Source organism: Pteronotus mesoamericanus, unplaced genomic scaffold (assembly GCF_021234165.1).
Source record: "Pteronotus mesoamericanus isolate MK-2021 breed Mesoamerican mustached bat unplaced genomic scaffold, CSHL_Meso_final contig_90, whole genome shotgun sequence".
Lineage (NCBI taxonomy): Eukaryota > Metazoa > Chordata > Mammalia > Chiroptera > Mormoopidae > Pteronotus > Pteronotus mesoamericanus.
The window spans coordinates 1989682-2004356 of record NW_026555277.1 but is presented as its reverse complement, the minus strand read 5'-3'; the positions used below and the strand labels follow the sequence as shown (position 1 = coordinate 2004356).

The 14675-nt window shown below is 39.4% G+C and overlaps 1 protein-coding gene across 1 annotated transcript in view; it reads left to right on the top strand.

The window, feature by feature from the left end:
* Positions 1-9794, top strand: part of DAW1 (dynein assembly factor with WD repeats 1) — a 35289-nt gene extending 25495 nt beyond the window's left edge. Inside the window, exons 8-13 of the mRNA XM_054585590.1 lie at positions 359-465; positions 1341-1443; positions 2212-2326; positions 5511-5587; positions 7449-7611; positions 9760-9794. Of these exons, the coding sequence (XP_054441565.1) occupies positions 359-465; positions 1341-1443; positions 2212-2326; positions 5511-5587; positions 7449-7611; positions 9760-9794 (600 nt within the window). The remainder of the gene's footprint in view (positions 1-358; positions 466-1340; positions 1444-2211; positions 2327-5510; positions 5588-7448; positions 7612-9759) is intronic.
* The last annotated feature ends 4881 nt before the right edge of the window (positions 9795-14675 follow it).

Here is a 14675-nt window from a genome sequence, read left to right as displayed (position 1 = left end):
GCCTTCTGATTTCCCAAAACATGCCCTCTTCCTTTAAAATGCAAATAAACTAACAAACAGCTGTACTGAGTTAAAATGGACTTGCTTTAAGTGCATGTCCATTTTTAGTAAACCCACAAAATTGTACAGTCATCCCAAAAAGCTAGTTTTAAAACATTTCCATCATCCTAAAAAGGCACCTCTTGCCCCACTGCAGTCACTCCCCATTCCTACCCCAGCCAGCCGTGAAGCTTTTCCCCCCTATATGTAGAGATTTGTCTTTTCTGGAACTTTCTTTTAGGTGTTGATATTACACATTTGTAGCACTTGCTTTATCTAAAGTGTGCATGACTATATCTGCTCTGCTCTATTTTTTTAGGGACATTCATCTGAAATCATCTCCTTGTCCTTCAACACCTCAGGAGACAGAATCATCACAGGGTCTTTTGATCACACAGTTGTTGTGTGGGATGCTGGTACTGGAAGGTATTCTTCATGTTTAAGAATTTTTCACCCTGGTCCAGAAGGTTAAGACAAATCTTTGTTATTTATTTGTTAGTCTAAATGTGTTAACTGTGCTCTGTACTCCATAGGAATAGGACACGATTAAGTATTTCATTCATTAACAATATTCCCGACCCACAAAAAATATGTGATTTCTCAGAATTCTGAACAAAGAATGCCAATTAGCAACATGAAAGGGCAATGGTAGCAATAACTTGGTTATATAGCTGTTATTTATCCGTTATACTGCTAATCAAATTTCAATGGCTTATCAGTATGGTAGGCATGGCTATCATGAATAAATAAAATTACGGCTAATTTCCCAAAAATGATTTAGTGTGAGGACTTCACTTTCTTTCCTAGTTATTTTTGGTTCTAGTTGCTAAGAAGTGAACGAAATTAGCCACTTTGTGCTGTTAAGCTGCACTGTTGGGCTTGTCTGCATTTTGAGAGAAGGGGCCATCACCAGAGGTACTGATGGAGATGGAGGCAACAAGAAACGAGGGAGCAGGAGGGGTCCTGCAGACACCGATGGGTAGTTTCTGAGCTACCAGGGGTTCACTCCTCTGGTGTAAGAATACTTCCAGAATTTCAGACTGCCTTTATTTTTTTTATCCATGCCTTTCTGAAATGTTGTCTTAAGTAATGTTACCTCTGATTGTTTAAAATTTAAGTATGTTTTTGTTGAAATTAAAGTAGTAGACTCCTTTTGAGCTCCAGCAAAGCCATCTTTGTTGAGTTGTCAAAGACATTAGTTTGTGAAAACTAGTAGTTAGACTCTTACACGAATGGGCTTGCCATCCCAACTCTGGACATATGCTGATGTAAGGCATCTATGAGTCATTTCCGTTTTGCAGGAAGGTGTACACCTTAATTGGGCACTGCGCTGAGATTAGCAGTGCCTTGTTCAACTGGGATTGCTCTATGATACTGACTGGCTCTATGGACAAAACCTGCATGGTGAGCTCAAGAAATGGCTTTGCTTTATAATTCTCACGTCTGTGCTTTTTACTGTGTCAGGTACTCACTGCAATGTTAACAGATTTTAAGGTGCTATAAACGTAACACATTAACTTATAAATAATAACTGGTAATTTTTAAATTTCAAGTTTGGGATCCCTCAAGTTTAAAGGAACTATGATGTAGTAAAACAACTTTAATTGATTCAAATGTATTTAGAGGTATTATTTTTAAAAGGCACATTATTTTTGTTTACTGTCCCTCTATTAATTTATCAAACGTTGATTAGAGTGAAGCTCAAGAAGTCACAACACAGTGTCTCCCTGCTTTTAAGTTTCTGTTACTAAGAACTTATACTCTGAAACTATTACTTAATTATATATCAAATCTATTATAATCTTAATGAACGTTTCATTTTCTGGAATTTTAGTTTTAGATCAAGCTCCTTGTTATGAAAAGAGGACATTTCCACTCCAATCAGGGAAGTGTGCACTTTGAGATATTTTTTTCCCTAACGTAGTGTCGGTTTTGCACCAGCCACTCTAAATGTCTTTCTTTCATCCCCTCTGTGTCGAAAGTGTGCCTTGTCAGCTGGTTAGCTGTGATCTCTTGTCAAAAAGCAAGGTAAAATGAACAGAATGTGTGAAAATTATACGCATGATTTTGGCACAGTTATTTAACCAGCCATAAATATGCCCTAAGGACTACTCCTGGCCATCTTTGCATTTTAACAAGAAGTCACAGTCTTCTTCTTTTTATTAATTGCAGTTGTGGGATGCTACAAATGGAAAATGCTTGGCAACATTAACAGGCCATGATGATGAAATTCTAGACTGCTGTTTTGATTATGCTGGAAAGCTTATCGCAACTGCGTCAGCCGATGGTAGGACATCTGTTCATACATTTAATTTGTGGAGGGTTTTATGCTTTATATGAAAACTATGTGTGATTCTACACTGCAGGTCATCTCCCTGATGACCAGCTATGATAGAAACTATATCTGCCTCATCTATGTGATATCCATGCATGTTACCACACTATATCTGTACCATTCTCTGATAACCACGTGTGATGTTGTACAAGGTCTGCATCACCACCTTGACAGCCACTTGTGGTTTAATACAAGGTCTTCATCATCTCCTTGATGGCAGTATACAATGGTATGTTCCAGGCCATCTCCCTGATGTTCATGCATTATGCTACGCAATGTCAACCTCATCAGCCTGACTACTGCCAATGGTTCTATTATAAAAAATCTGCATTGTCTCCTTTATAACTTCACGTGCTGCTCCACTATGTCTAACAGATCTTTGTGATGAACATATATGATGCTCTGCTATACAACATATTCTTGATTACTACTTATGATTCTGTACTATGCCTGTGTCATCTTATTGATAACCATGGCTGGCGCTACACTACGTGCCTCAATTTCAAGAAGACCACATGTCATGCTACAATACATTTGTGTCATTTCCCTGTTGACCACCTATGCCGTTATATTATTTTTGCTAGTGATTCATCTTAATTACCCAGTTTTTATTTCGTCATTGTCTCCCTTTTAAAGTTGCAGTTGCTTACTTGGATTTTCAAAGGCAATTCTTTGATCATATATACAAATTGTTTTTACATTATGGAAATATAAACCCTCTGAATCTGGACAGTTTTACTTTTTATTGTAATTTTTGTCCATTACCATTTAGTCCCTTTACACTCCCCTAATCTACCCACTGCCTCAACCATCACACTGTTGTCCATATCTATGAAACCTTTTTCTCTTTTGCTTAATCCCTCTACCCTCCTAACCTCTTCTACCTTATCTGTCACCCTGCTCTCTCTCTATGGGTCTATCTCTACTTTGCTTGTTTGTTCATTTTGTTCATTAGATTCCACATATGAGTGAAATCATATGGCATTTGAATTTCTCTGACTGACCTATTTCCCTTAGCATAATGTTCTCCAGATTCATCCATACTGTCACGAAGGGTAAAATTTTCTCCTTTTTTATGGCTGAATAGTATTCCGTTGTGTAAATGTCCCATAGCTGTTCTATCCACTTAATCTACTGATGCACACTTGGGCTGCTTCCATATCTTGGTGACTGTAAATAACGCTGCAATGGACATAGGGGTGCTTATGTTCTTTTGAATTAGTGTTTTGGGTTCCTTCAGGTATATTCCCACAAATGAGATTGCTGGGTCAAAAGGCAGATCCATTTTTAATTTTTTGAGGTATCTCCATATTTGCACTGTTGGTGGAAATGCCAGTTGGTGTAACCACCGTGGAAAGCAGTGAACAATATTATTTTTTAAAGTAACTACTTATATTTTAATTTTCTCACAGATTTTTTTTGCTTTTAAAAATCACCTCTTAACTGTAATTAATCTGTTTTTTTCATTTTAAATATCCTTCTCATTTATACAAAAGCTCCATTCAATAAAAGCATATATGGAGTACTTTGTGCCAGGAATTGTTTTAGAAACAGAGAGTATGTCAGTGAGCAAAAGAGACAGAAATCCCTGCTCTCATGGAGAGGGAGACAATGAGCAGTACCATACATTTGTTTTATGTGGAAGATTAAATTATACGGAATGGTAGGAGTTGGTCAGCGCTACGGGAGGTGGGGAACAAGCAGGATTGGAAGATCAGGACATGAAGGGACGGATAAGAATAAAATGCAAGTTCAATTCTTCTAGGTTTGTTTTTCTTTGATCTGTTATTTTTCCTAGCAATGATTCTATTCTTTTTGTTTAATAAGACATTACTTCAAAAGACTTTTTTTTTTCTTTTGGTGTCTTTTGTAAACCTCTTCTCATTCTGTGCCTCCTGAGAAGTATTGATGTTTAGACCAATCTTCTTTATCTATCTCTGGCCTTTGCTCCTCATTTCTTTCTTAAAATTAAATTTATCAATGTAGTGAGTTACCTCTTCAACTACATGTGTTTCTCTATATTTCCTTTATCTTATTGGAATTACTCTCAAAGCTTAATTTTCTGTCTTACTCATATTTCTATCTTTAAAAAATTACAGTTTCAGGTTATCTTTTTTCTGTGTTTTCTGAAGATTAAAAATGCTTCTGTGTTAATTTAAAGTATTGCTCTATGCAGGATATTCCCTTTTATGTTATTAACAAACTCTTAAAACAAGTTGGTCACCTTCCTTTAAGGTGTTTGAAATGTCCCACTAAGTGACAAATTTTATGTTTTTATCTATATTAATTCTAAAATAGCAATTTTAATCATTTTGTCTACTTCCTCCTGAGTTGACATTGTCAAGAAAGGTAAGTAAAAATTTAAGATATTTTGCTTTTCTCTGAAAGAAAATTAAGTGACCAAAACACCCTATCCTTTCTAGTTTCACCTGTGTGTAGTGCTGTAATTTGCACTAAGAAAGCATCCTTCACCTGACCTGACAGATTTTACCTTTCTTTCTGACAACAATTGTAGTACTGCTTTTTTTGTCCTCTGTGCTTATTTAACTCTTACATTCCTCAATTCTAAAGAAACATATACTTTTTCTTCTATTTATCTATCTATCCACCCATCCGTGCATCTACCTACCCACAGTATACCTATTTATTGAGTGGCACTTCTGAGCACTGCGGATACACCAGGGAAACAGGAATAAACCATTCTGTTGGCTCTCTCTGTTGAAAAGGGTTTCATCGTGCCCTTCTTTGTTCGTTGAGTGGTGGCCACTGTTCCTTCTCAGGGCAGCTGCTCACATCTTCCGTAGCCTTAGACTCATATTTGGTGTTTGATGCTGAACTTTGTGTTTATTTCATCAAAGACTTGTTTTCATTCCCTCTTTTTCCCTTTAAAATCTTTTTTCGTGCTAAATTGGTGTCTCTCTGCCTTTCCTACCTTGGAACCCATTATTTCTTGCAATAAGCTCTTACCCACAGCAGGACAGAGTCAAGTGGTTGGCTCTTATCGTAGACAAGAAGGCAAACCTAGCAGAGAGCTGTGTGTTAGAGGGATAGATATTTAGACAATTTAAGGCATGTGGTTCAAAGTTTTGTATTTCAGATGAATTTATATATATACATCCCCACTCCTCTCAAAAAGGAACAGCAAGAGTTTTCAGTGCAGCCACAAGAAAATGCATTGCTAAATTGGAAGGTCATGAAGGTGAGATTTCAAAGGTGAGTTGCTTTCTCATTTGGAGCAATTTATTTCCTTTCAAAAAATAGTTTGTTGAAGGAAAAATAGTATGTTGAAGGATGCTTGGTATGTTGGCACCAAGCTACTAAGGTTTTTCCAATTATCTCATTCTTTCTAGAAATCAATTGCCTAAAGACTTTATTTTTAAATGTGTCCTCAAATTCAGTACAATAAATGATGTCTAAAACTTTTCAAAAACTATAAACAGTGTTCCCCTCAGCCATCAGCAAAAGATTTAGTTAGCGGGAAGCACTTATTAAAGCTATTTAAGAAGCTTACCAAGTGCTTGTCCTGGTTGTAGTAGACACATGAGTTTATAGTGTGCAAAGAAAACATCATGTAGAATTATTAAGTGTTCTGTAAACCAGATTCAATTGAGGAAGTATTCCATGGAAATATTTATCATTCAACAAAGTTTAAAATGACCTAGTTTGAAACTCCAAGGTTGTAGCTTTGAATTTTGTATAAACTTCTCCCAAAAGCATATTCACAGAGCAGGGCCATCCAGTTGGTGACCTGAGGCTTAGATGTGTCCTCAGAAAATTTTAGGGATGGCTGGGACTTGGTGACTCTCGCCTCCCAGCTCAGCCCGATTCCTTGATCTCATACCTGAGGTCAGATTTGCTTCTTCCTTCTCAAACACAAGCTTGATGGTTTCAAGTCTCTGAAGGTTCTACCTGGAGCCCAACCCCACCCCCTTGCCATGTTCTCTCCCTTCCCGGACCTGCACCTGCTGCTGGTGACCACTGCCAGCCGAGCAGGCCTGGTCTCCAAGGCCGTGCAGAGCACATTCCCTTCATGGGCTAGGAGGCCTCAGGGGCTGGCAGGAGCGGGGATGGGGCCAGTGTGAACATGGAAAACAGGCTGAGGGGTGAGCCTGCGTCATATTTCTGAGTGTCTGGCTTGATGGACATTGACATATATGGTGTGCTGTACTCCACAATTGTTCATTTATTTTGTGTGTGTGTGCGTGTGTGTGGATATAGAGTTCTAAGATCCTGCGTTATTGCATTTTATGCTTAAGTGAAATGTTACGTTTTGAATTGCTGCCCAGTAATACCATTTCTATGGCGTGCCAAAGTCAGAGTTCATGTCAGTCATTCATGCTGCCAGTGCTTTTTGAGACGTCTGCCGTGCTAGGCACTGCTCCTGGCATCGGTGACACAATGATGAAAAAAACATATGGCTCAGCCTTCATCGAACCTTCGGTCATAGAGGAGGTGGCACAAATCATTGTCTCCTGCTGATTCAGAGAGGGTGCTAAGCATGGTACCCAAAGGAATGGAAAAGCAACAGTTTTCTTTGACTGCTGAGAGACCATCAGACAATGCCTGGCACTCAGGAGACACTCAGAACACATTAATGGAAAGCGCTGCACTTTGCGTAGCAATAGACAGAAGTCCCCCCTCATAGGCCCTGATGTTCCCTTATCCTGTGGCACAGACTGTGTGCTTTTGGCTGCAGGAGTGGGGTTGCACAGGTAGCATTGGGTTTGGGTAGGAAGGAGCCTGGCTTGGGTTCTCAGCCTCTTTGTTTGCATGAAGAAAGCCATCACGTGTCTTTGGAAAGAAGTGGGTGGGGAATGCTCAGACAATAAGGGTGCTTTGGCCTTTGTCCTTAGAATCAGGAGGGGATAAGCACTAACACTTTTCTGTCTAGATTTTAATTTGCATGGATTAGTCCCTGCAATCTTTTTCCCACCATGGAGGAACCATTCTGTGTAAGAATAAATACCAGGCTGGAAAGGTGACAGGTGCTTAGTAATGTCCCTTTTTTCCTGATTAAAAATATGTTGGGAATCATTACACAAACATTTCATGGTGTTTTCTTTCTCTTTTGTAGATTTCTTTCAACCCCCAAGGGAACCGTCTTCTAACAGGCAGCTCAGACAAAACAGCAAGAATCTGGGATGCTCAGACTGGCCAATGCCTTCAGGTGCTCGAGGGACACACTGATGAGATCTTTTCATGTGCTTTCAACTACAAAGGCAACATAATCATTACAGGTGGGGGGCGGGAATAAAACACCAGCGACTTGGTTTTCCTTTTAAGTTAGCCAGTAGGGATCCTACGCTGAATACAAAAGAAGTTCACTGCCATCCCTCCCTCTCTTCCAGTGGCCCTGGTCATCTTAGGGGGTTCTAGGCTTATTATTTAATTTTAGCTGCATCATGGAACCACAGAAGTGAGCCCTGCCACTGACTGTAAGGCTTTGTGCTTTTACATTTTCGTTGCTCTGCATAAACTAAGAAGTCAGTAGCCTGCCTTGCTGCTTACTACCTTTCCCCAGGTATCATCCATCAAATGGTTAATATCCAGCTGATGTCCGTTCGGTATTAGTAGCTAAAACAAGACAGGACCTGGATTCTGCGCAGTCAGATTTTAGCTCATTAGAGATTTATTCTTTGAGCAAAGTTGTTTTTTCCTTGATGTTCCCTGCTAATGTACAGATATTTGGAGAAGAAAACACTTATTGAGCATCTTTTTCAACCATTCACACTTTATTGTGAATTAATCATATTAACAACATTTTATGAGAACTGGATCGAGAACAGGTTAATTTAGATTGCAGAAAGGAGAGAAAAATGACAAGAATATGGTATGATGTCAGCGCGGTACCACTGGAGGAGGCTTGGCAGGGGTGGCTGCTACAACGCTGTAGGACAGGGACACCCTAAGAAGTTACGGAAGACCCAGTATGCCTCACTCTCAGTGAGGCCCACTGTGTTGACTAAATTTAAAAATTGCTTACCTGACTAATAAGTTCAATGTCACATAGGCGCGTTTGGCCCTGTAAATCGGCTGCTTCATAGTCATGCAACATCAGGAGGTCTGTAAATCAGCTCCCCTTTTGCCTTAAAATACCTCCCCCCTCTTACTGAATTATGAATAAGTCCAAAAATTGCAGGTTACTTTCTTTGGGCTTATGATTTGCGAGGGTTACTAAAATGTGGCTGCTCCTAAGAGAGTACTACTAGAAGCCATGTCTTTTATTGTGAACAGAACGTCAGATCCTTTCCCAGGAAAAGGAAAGAGTAGGGGACAGCGATTACAGGCACAAGATGCTCTTCAGGGAGCTGCTGCCAAGCAGGAAGGAGGAGGCAGGGCTGGGCTGGCGGAGTTCCAGCCTTTCCCAGTCATGAGCCTCTGTGGGGCAACTGCGCAGGACCGCCTCCCGCAGCCAGCTTTCACAAAGACCCTGGAGAGCTTCGGGGAGGAATCTTCTTGGTTTGGGCCTTGTTTTAGTGCTGGCATGTAGGTTCCTGAGCTCTTTGAATGGTATTTTTATTTATTTAGTGTATCCCAAGGCACCCAGGTGCTAAATACCTGCCTACTGGGCGACACAGCTTATCAGAACGGGGTGGGGGGGGTGTGATAGGCTTGTCTTGCCAACAGCAGAGCCATCTCTTTGAATCGATCGGCCCCCTTTTCTTGGTTACCCCAGCGTCCACCATGCGTGCTTTAGAGGGCTGCCTGAGCTGAGGGTTAGAGCTGCACACTGAAAGAGAATTAGCCAGCATGGTCACTACATTTTTAAAGTGTAAGGTGCTTTTGGTGGAACGTGCAGTTTTCTCAGGCTTTCCTAACCCAGTAGCACCCCTGCTGCTTATGTTGATGATATGCATTGAGCCTCTGGAGAAACCACACTGGGACTGTCATTTCCATACAGGGAATATGAAAGGTGACCCTTGGCAGGGGGAGTATTACAAGGCTGCTTTGGAAGAGTGTCTGTCAGCGTAGTGGGGAGTGTAGGAAGGATGCCAATTTTACATTTTGACTGATGATGAGAAACGTCTATTGACATTTTGATATGCTCTAAAGTGGAATGCACTCTCTTCTCATGTGCGGACACCTGGACCCTGGGGCTGTTCAAGTTCACCGCCTTTCTACCTGGTGGCAATGCTTGAGGGGAGGGGGGAAGGAAGGAAGGAAGGGAGGAAGGGAGGGAGGGAGAGAGAGAGAAAGAGAAAAAGATTCCCATTCCCTAGATACCTGAGCTGAACGTCTCAGAGGCTTGGTAGTTGGGCACTGAGAATCTAGCACATTTGGCACATTGAAAATTGACAATGACCCAGAAAATGTCAACTTGTAAAAAGAGAGAGTGAAGTGAATAAAATAAAGAAAAAATAGCTTTGTGAAATTTGTCTTAATAGGCAGCAAGGATAATACCTGCAGGATATGGCGTTGACTGAAGGAAGCTGGTCGATGAACACGCGTGCTAGCCGTGGTAGCAGGAGCCGGAGCGTCCCAGATGGCTGCAAGCTATGTTGATATTTCACATTTTCTCTTTTTCCATGAGTCAACTATTTATACACTGTCCTTAGCTTCACAGATGTGACTATTAAAACTGAAGAAGTTATATCATTTCTTGGTATCATTTGCTGGAGATGACAGGAAACAGCCTACTGTTTGGAAAATGTCACTGGTAATTTCGATTTTGTTTTATTTTTTAATAGCATCATGACACTGATAAATGAAACCAGAGTACTTTAACAATATGTTTCCTAGATTCTACTTTGAAGGCTGTTATTTATATTTCTGTTGAATAAAGTTTTCAGAGAAATTCTTTGTGAATTGTATGTAGATATTTGTAATGTGTTTTAGGGGGACATGTATGTTAATTATGTGATTAGAAGTTTTATTATTTAGTTATTTTCCTTTTTTTAGCTAAGAATAGAAAGGAAACCTTGGAATAGAAGGTTAATCTTTCTTCTTTCACACTTAAGAATGTATTTCCTCCACCCCTCAAAAAAACTGAGGACCTATACCATATAAAATTAAGGCAGCATATAGAGAAAATAAAATGAATCTAATTTAATAGCAAATATATTATGGATTTGCTATTAAATGTACACAGGTTTATTTATAAGGAAAAGTTAAGTAGAATAGACATCCAGACTATTGAATTTCGAAATCTTGGTGGGAAACAATTATGGTACCAGGGAAATTAATCAAACACCAAGGTGACTGCAGCTGAAACACTAAAAATGTTTTATACAGGCTGTTTTACGTAAAAGTGCCACATATTCCAAGTTAATGTTTACATACATATTACAAATAAATGTTAAAGGAAAAAAACACAAGATATAACAGTGATGCCTGAATCTGGAGAAAGAGAATCTTATGGAATTATTTTCTTAATGCTAAAAATAGTAACCATTGTGTCTAATCATATGCCAGATATCGCCTAGCCGTATAGTAGATAATCTCACTTGATTCCCCCAGAACCGTTCCGAAGCAGGTCACAGTCCTGATTTCAAAATGAGGGAGGTAAGTCACAGCAAATATAAATATTTCACCAAGGACATCCAGATATTAGGAAATCGAACTCCATAACACGGTGTTCTTAAGTGAACGAGGTTTGATTATGGCAGAAGAGTGTCAGATCTATCAGTAGGAAGGTCTGGGGTGAGAATCACCTTTCAGATCATAGATCATCTGTGGACATCTAACTCTCAAGAAGAAGAAAAAAATAAAACGAAGTCAAAGCAAACAAAATTTCTGTGGTGCTGCTGGAAGAGGGAAGTTCAGAAGTGGTGAAGACAAGGAGAGTTGGGGTTCAAGGTCTCTAGACCAGAGTTTAGCTACTTCTTTTAAAGCTCTAAAGAAGCAGCGGTCATGGGCTCTTCCTCTCTAACTCTTCGATGACTTTAGGGAGAGTGGCGATACCATTTGGTTTCATCACTCGAAAGAGTCAGCCACTGTGTGGTTATGGAGACCATCCTATGTCTTCAGACCAATTTAGGTGTAGGAAGCTCTGGGCCAGAAAATGGCTTGTTCCTCTAATTTTTATGTATTGAAGAATTTTTAAATACAATGTTTAAGAAGGTTTCCAGATGTCACAACCTACTTAAAAAATAAGTGTTTAAGTACTTAAAATCATAAGCAATGATATACTGTTCCGTGTTGGCTCTCAGCCTATGGATAGTGATGCTGTTGGCTGGGAGGCACTCACCTGGGCCCATTACTGCTCGTGGCCGCCCCCAGAGGCATTTCTCCACCTTGAGCCAATGTCATGGCTGGGCTTGCCCTTGTGGTTCTTGGTATGATTGCCAGATGCACCTCAGCAGCAGCCAACAGGAAGAGAGAGAGAGGGTGTACAGACTTGGGTGCCTGCCTTTGTTTGGGTCAAGGGAGGAGTGCCTGGGGTTTCGTGGGAAGTAGTGGGCAGGCAGGGAAAATTAGGGTTACTCAAGCAGTCGGTTCTGCAGGCTGCTCCAAAGGGAAACTTTATGGGTGGGAGAGGCCTGGCTTCTTCCCCAGTTGTCTAGCGAGTAGCTGGGTCACATAGCTGTCAATGTTTATTCAAGATGGATGTCTTTGAAATGGGTGCCTCAGCAACCCAAAGCTTGATGTCGTGCACTTACACTGCAATAAAAAAGCTTATCATCAGGCACTTACACTACATATACCTACTTTATTGCCATCTGAAGTCTTGCAGTGTTTAATGAAATGCGTATGGGCTCAAGAGTCATATTGCCTGGATGTACATGTCATATAATCTGTTTTCAACCTCTTAACGGTTGGCAAGTTACCTTCCCATTCTGTCTCAGTTTTCTCATCTGGAAAGTGGTAATACTAATAGTTCTTGTTTCGCACACTGTCTAGCACATAAGCACCATGGTGATAAATGCTTGCTCTTATTCTTATGCTCAATAGTTAGCAGTCATCTTTAAAAAAGTGTTTGTCATATATAGACAAAAATTTCAGGAAGGAGCACAGTGTTATTTGCTCATAAGTCCTACTTGAAATATAACTCACTTCATTTATTATAGATATCTTAGGAAGGATTGTAAATTGAACTTTTATCAAGTAAATTAGAATTGAGGAGTGCTGGAAAAATTTTCTTTTACAGGTTCTCTGCTGAACAGAGGAGTTGAGATGTAAGATCATCACTATAGAAGATTATGGTCTAAGCCATCTCCATATATTTCAATTTCATGTAGGATTTATGAAAGTAGATCAATTCAATTGTCATAAAAATAAAATATCTTTTCTAACAACTCATATCTAAAATTGCAGTAGGCTGTGATTATGCCTAATTTAAAGACAAAATAAATGCATTCTGAACTAAACACTGTTTCTATACCTCTAAATCTTATATTGCATTTAAAAACACATCAGTAATCTTCTAATTGAAATTACAAGTAAACTTATTATCTCATTTTTTTATGCTGCTGCTATTACTCTAAAAACAATTTCCCTTTTTTGCACCTCCAAAGGGATGAAATTTGAAGTTAAAAAAATGCCATTAAGATATCTAAAGATAGTCCTCAAACACAAGGGATTATAGACTCCTTGCAAACACAAGGAGTTGTGACTCAAAATATCTGCAATCATTTTAGCTATCTTACCAAGATTATTTTATGGTTTTGTTTTATTCAATTTTTAAATTTTATCTTGGTTAACATGGTTTGGGTGGCAAGTAACAAAAGACAATTAGAGCAAGTCCAGTCCCAAAGTCGTCCGTTCAGAGGCAAGATGACTCAAGCAGTTGAGGCTTGGGGGCTCTCCCTCCGCAGTCCTTGCTGGCATCTGTCCTGCGCCTCTTTCCCAGTTACAAGACGACTGATGCAGTTTTCTTACTTTAAGTAGTTTGACTTCTCTTTTAATCTCGTCAAGTCCAGAAGAGAACTTCTTGCTACCCCTCCCATTACCATCTGCCCTATCATTTTAGCAGTTCTAGTCCTGCTGACAATGGAATTATTTATTACTTTTTTCCCTTTATTTTCTCTATCACCGAATCACCAACATTTCCTTTCATTAAGAAACAAATTTTAGCCAGCCAGTCTTACTGCCATTTTAATCTATAATTTCATTACTCCCCTTCCACACCAAAAACTCAAACGATCTTCTAGTTAATCACCTTGCTTTCTTTGCCCTATCAGATTATTTTTTCTAAAATATAAAGAAAAATATCTCCAAATGTTACATATTTTACAGTTTACAAAGTTTGTCTAAATTCATTTACTCAATAAAAGAAATAAAATAGGAATCATTAGTGCCCTAATTTAGAGGTGATAAAACATGCGTGGGAAAAGGAGGGCGGCTTTCCCTGGCTGTAAACGAAGTGTCGATTCTCTGTCAGGGCACATGCCCTGGTTGTGGGCTCCATCCTCGGTTGGGGCGCATGCAGGAGGCTGCCCGTCAGTGTTTCTCTCTCACACTGGTGTTTCTTTCTCTCTTTCCCCCTTCCCATCTCTCTTGGATGAGGATAAAATAAACCTTAAAAAACTGGAGGTGGCTTGCCCAAGATCATTTGGCCAATAGGTGGCCAGACATGAACTCAAACCTCGGAAGGCCGTGTCCTACAAATAGCCCAATGAGGCTATTAAATAGTGAGGTGTTGCCTATGAGTTTTCCCACGTGGCTGTGGACTGACATATATGGCTTTTTCTTTCTTTTTTTTCCTGAATTTATTTCTAATCTCTTGAAAAATAAGATTTAAAAAATAGACATTTTTTACAAACAAAGCATGGTGCTTTTTTCCCAATTAATAAGAGTTTGAGTTTAGATCTTTATTTTGCATATAATTTTTTCATAATTGAGTCTCAGTTCCAAATGGCCTGATAATTCTAAATTCACTCTTATCCCAGCAATGGTATTATAATGGATTAGAAATACTTTTTCTAAACATTACAGAAACTAAATGAAAAATTTAAATAACAGCTTTTGGAAATATAAAGGAGCAAATGCTTAGATTCTTATTGTTCACACTTACACAGTGAAATGGTAGATACAGTAATGATCTGGGAGCTCCATTTGGTAAAAGAAAGACCTGTGTGAGGCTGTGAAAACAAGCTGCTCATTCTCAGCGGGAAGCTTTTGTGCCCTGCAACGATGTCCACTGTGAGGTAAGAGTGGGCGTCCTTCATATTATGATGGAACCCGTTTCACAGATGCAGGTGTTAGAGTCACTCTTTATAAGACAAACACTCTTACTAAGACAATGGAAACAAAGACAAAGCTGTAAGTGCACAAAACAGGGCTCCCATATATTAAAATGTGCATTTGTTTAATTACTTTGTAAAGTCTAATCTTAACATCTTTATATAAAACAAAGAATCAG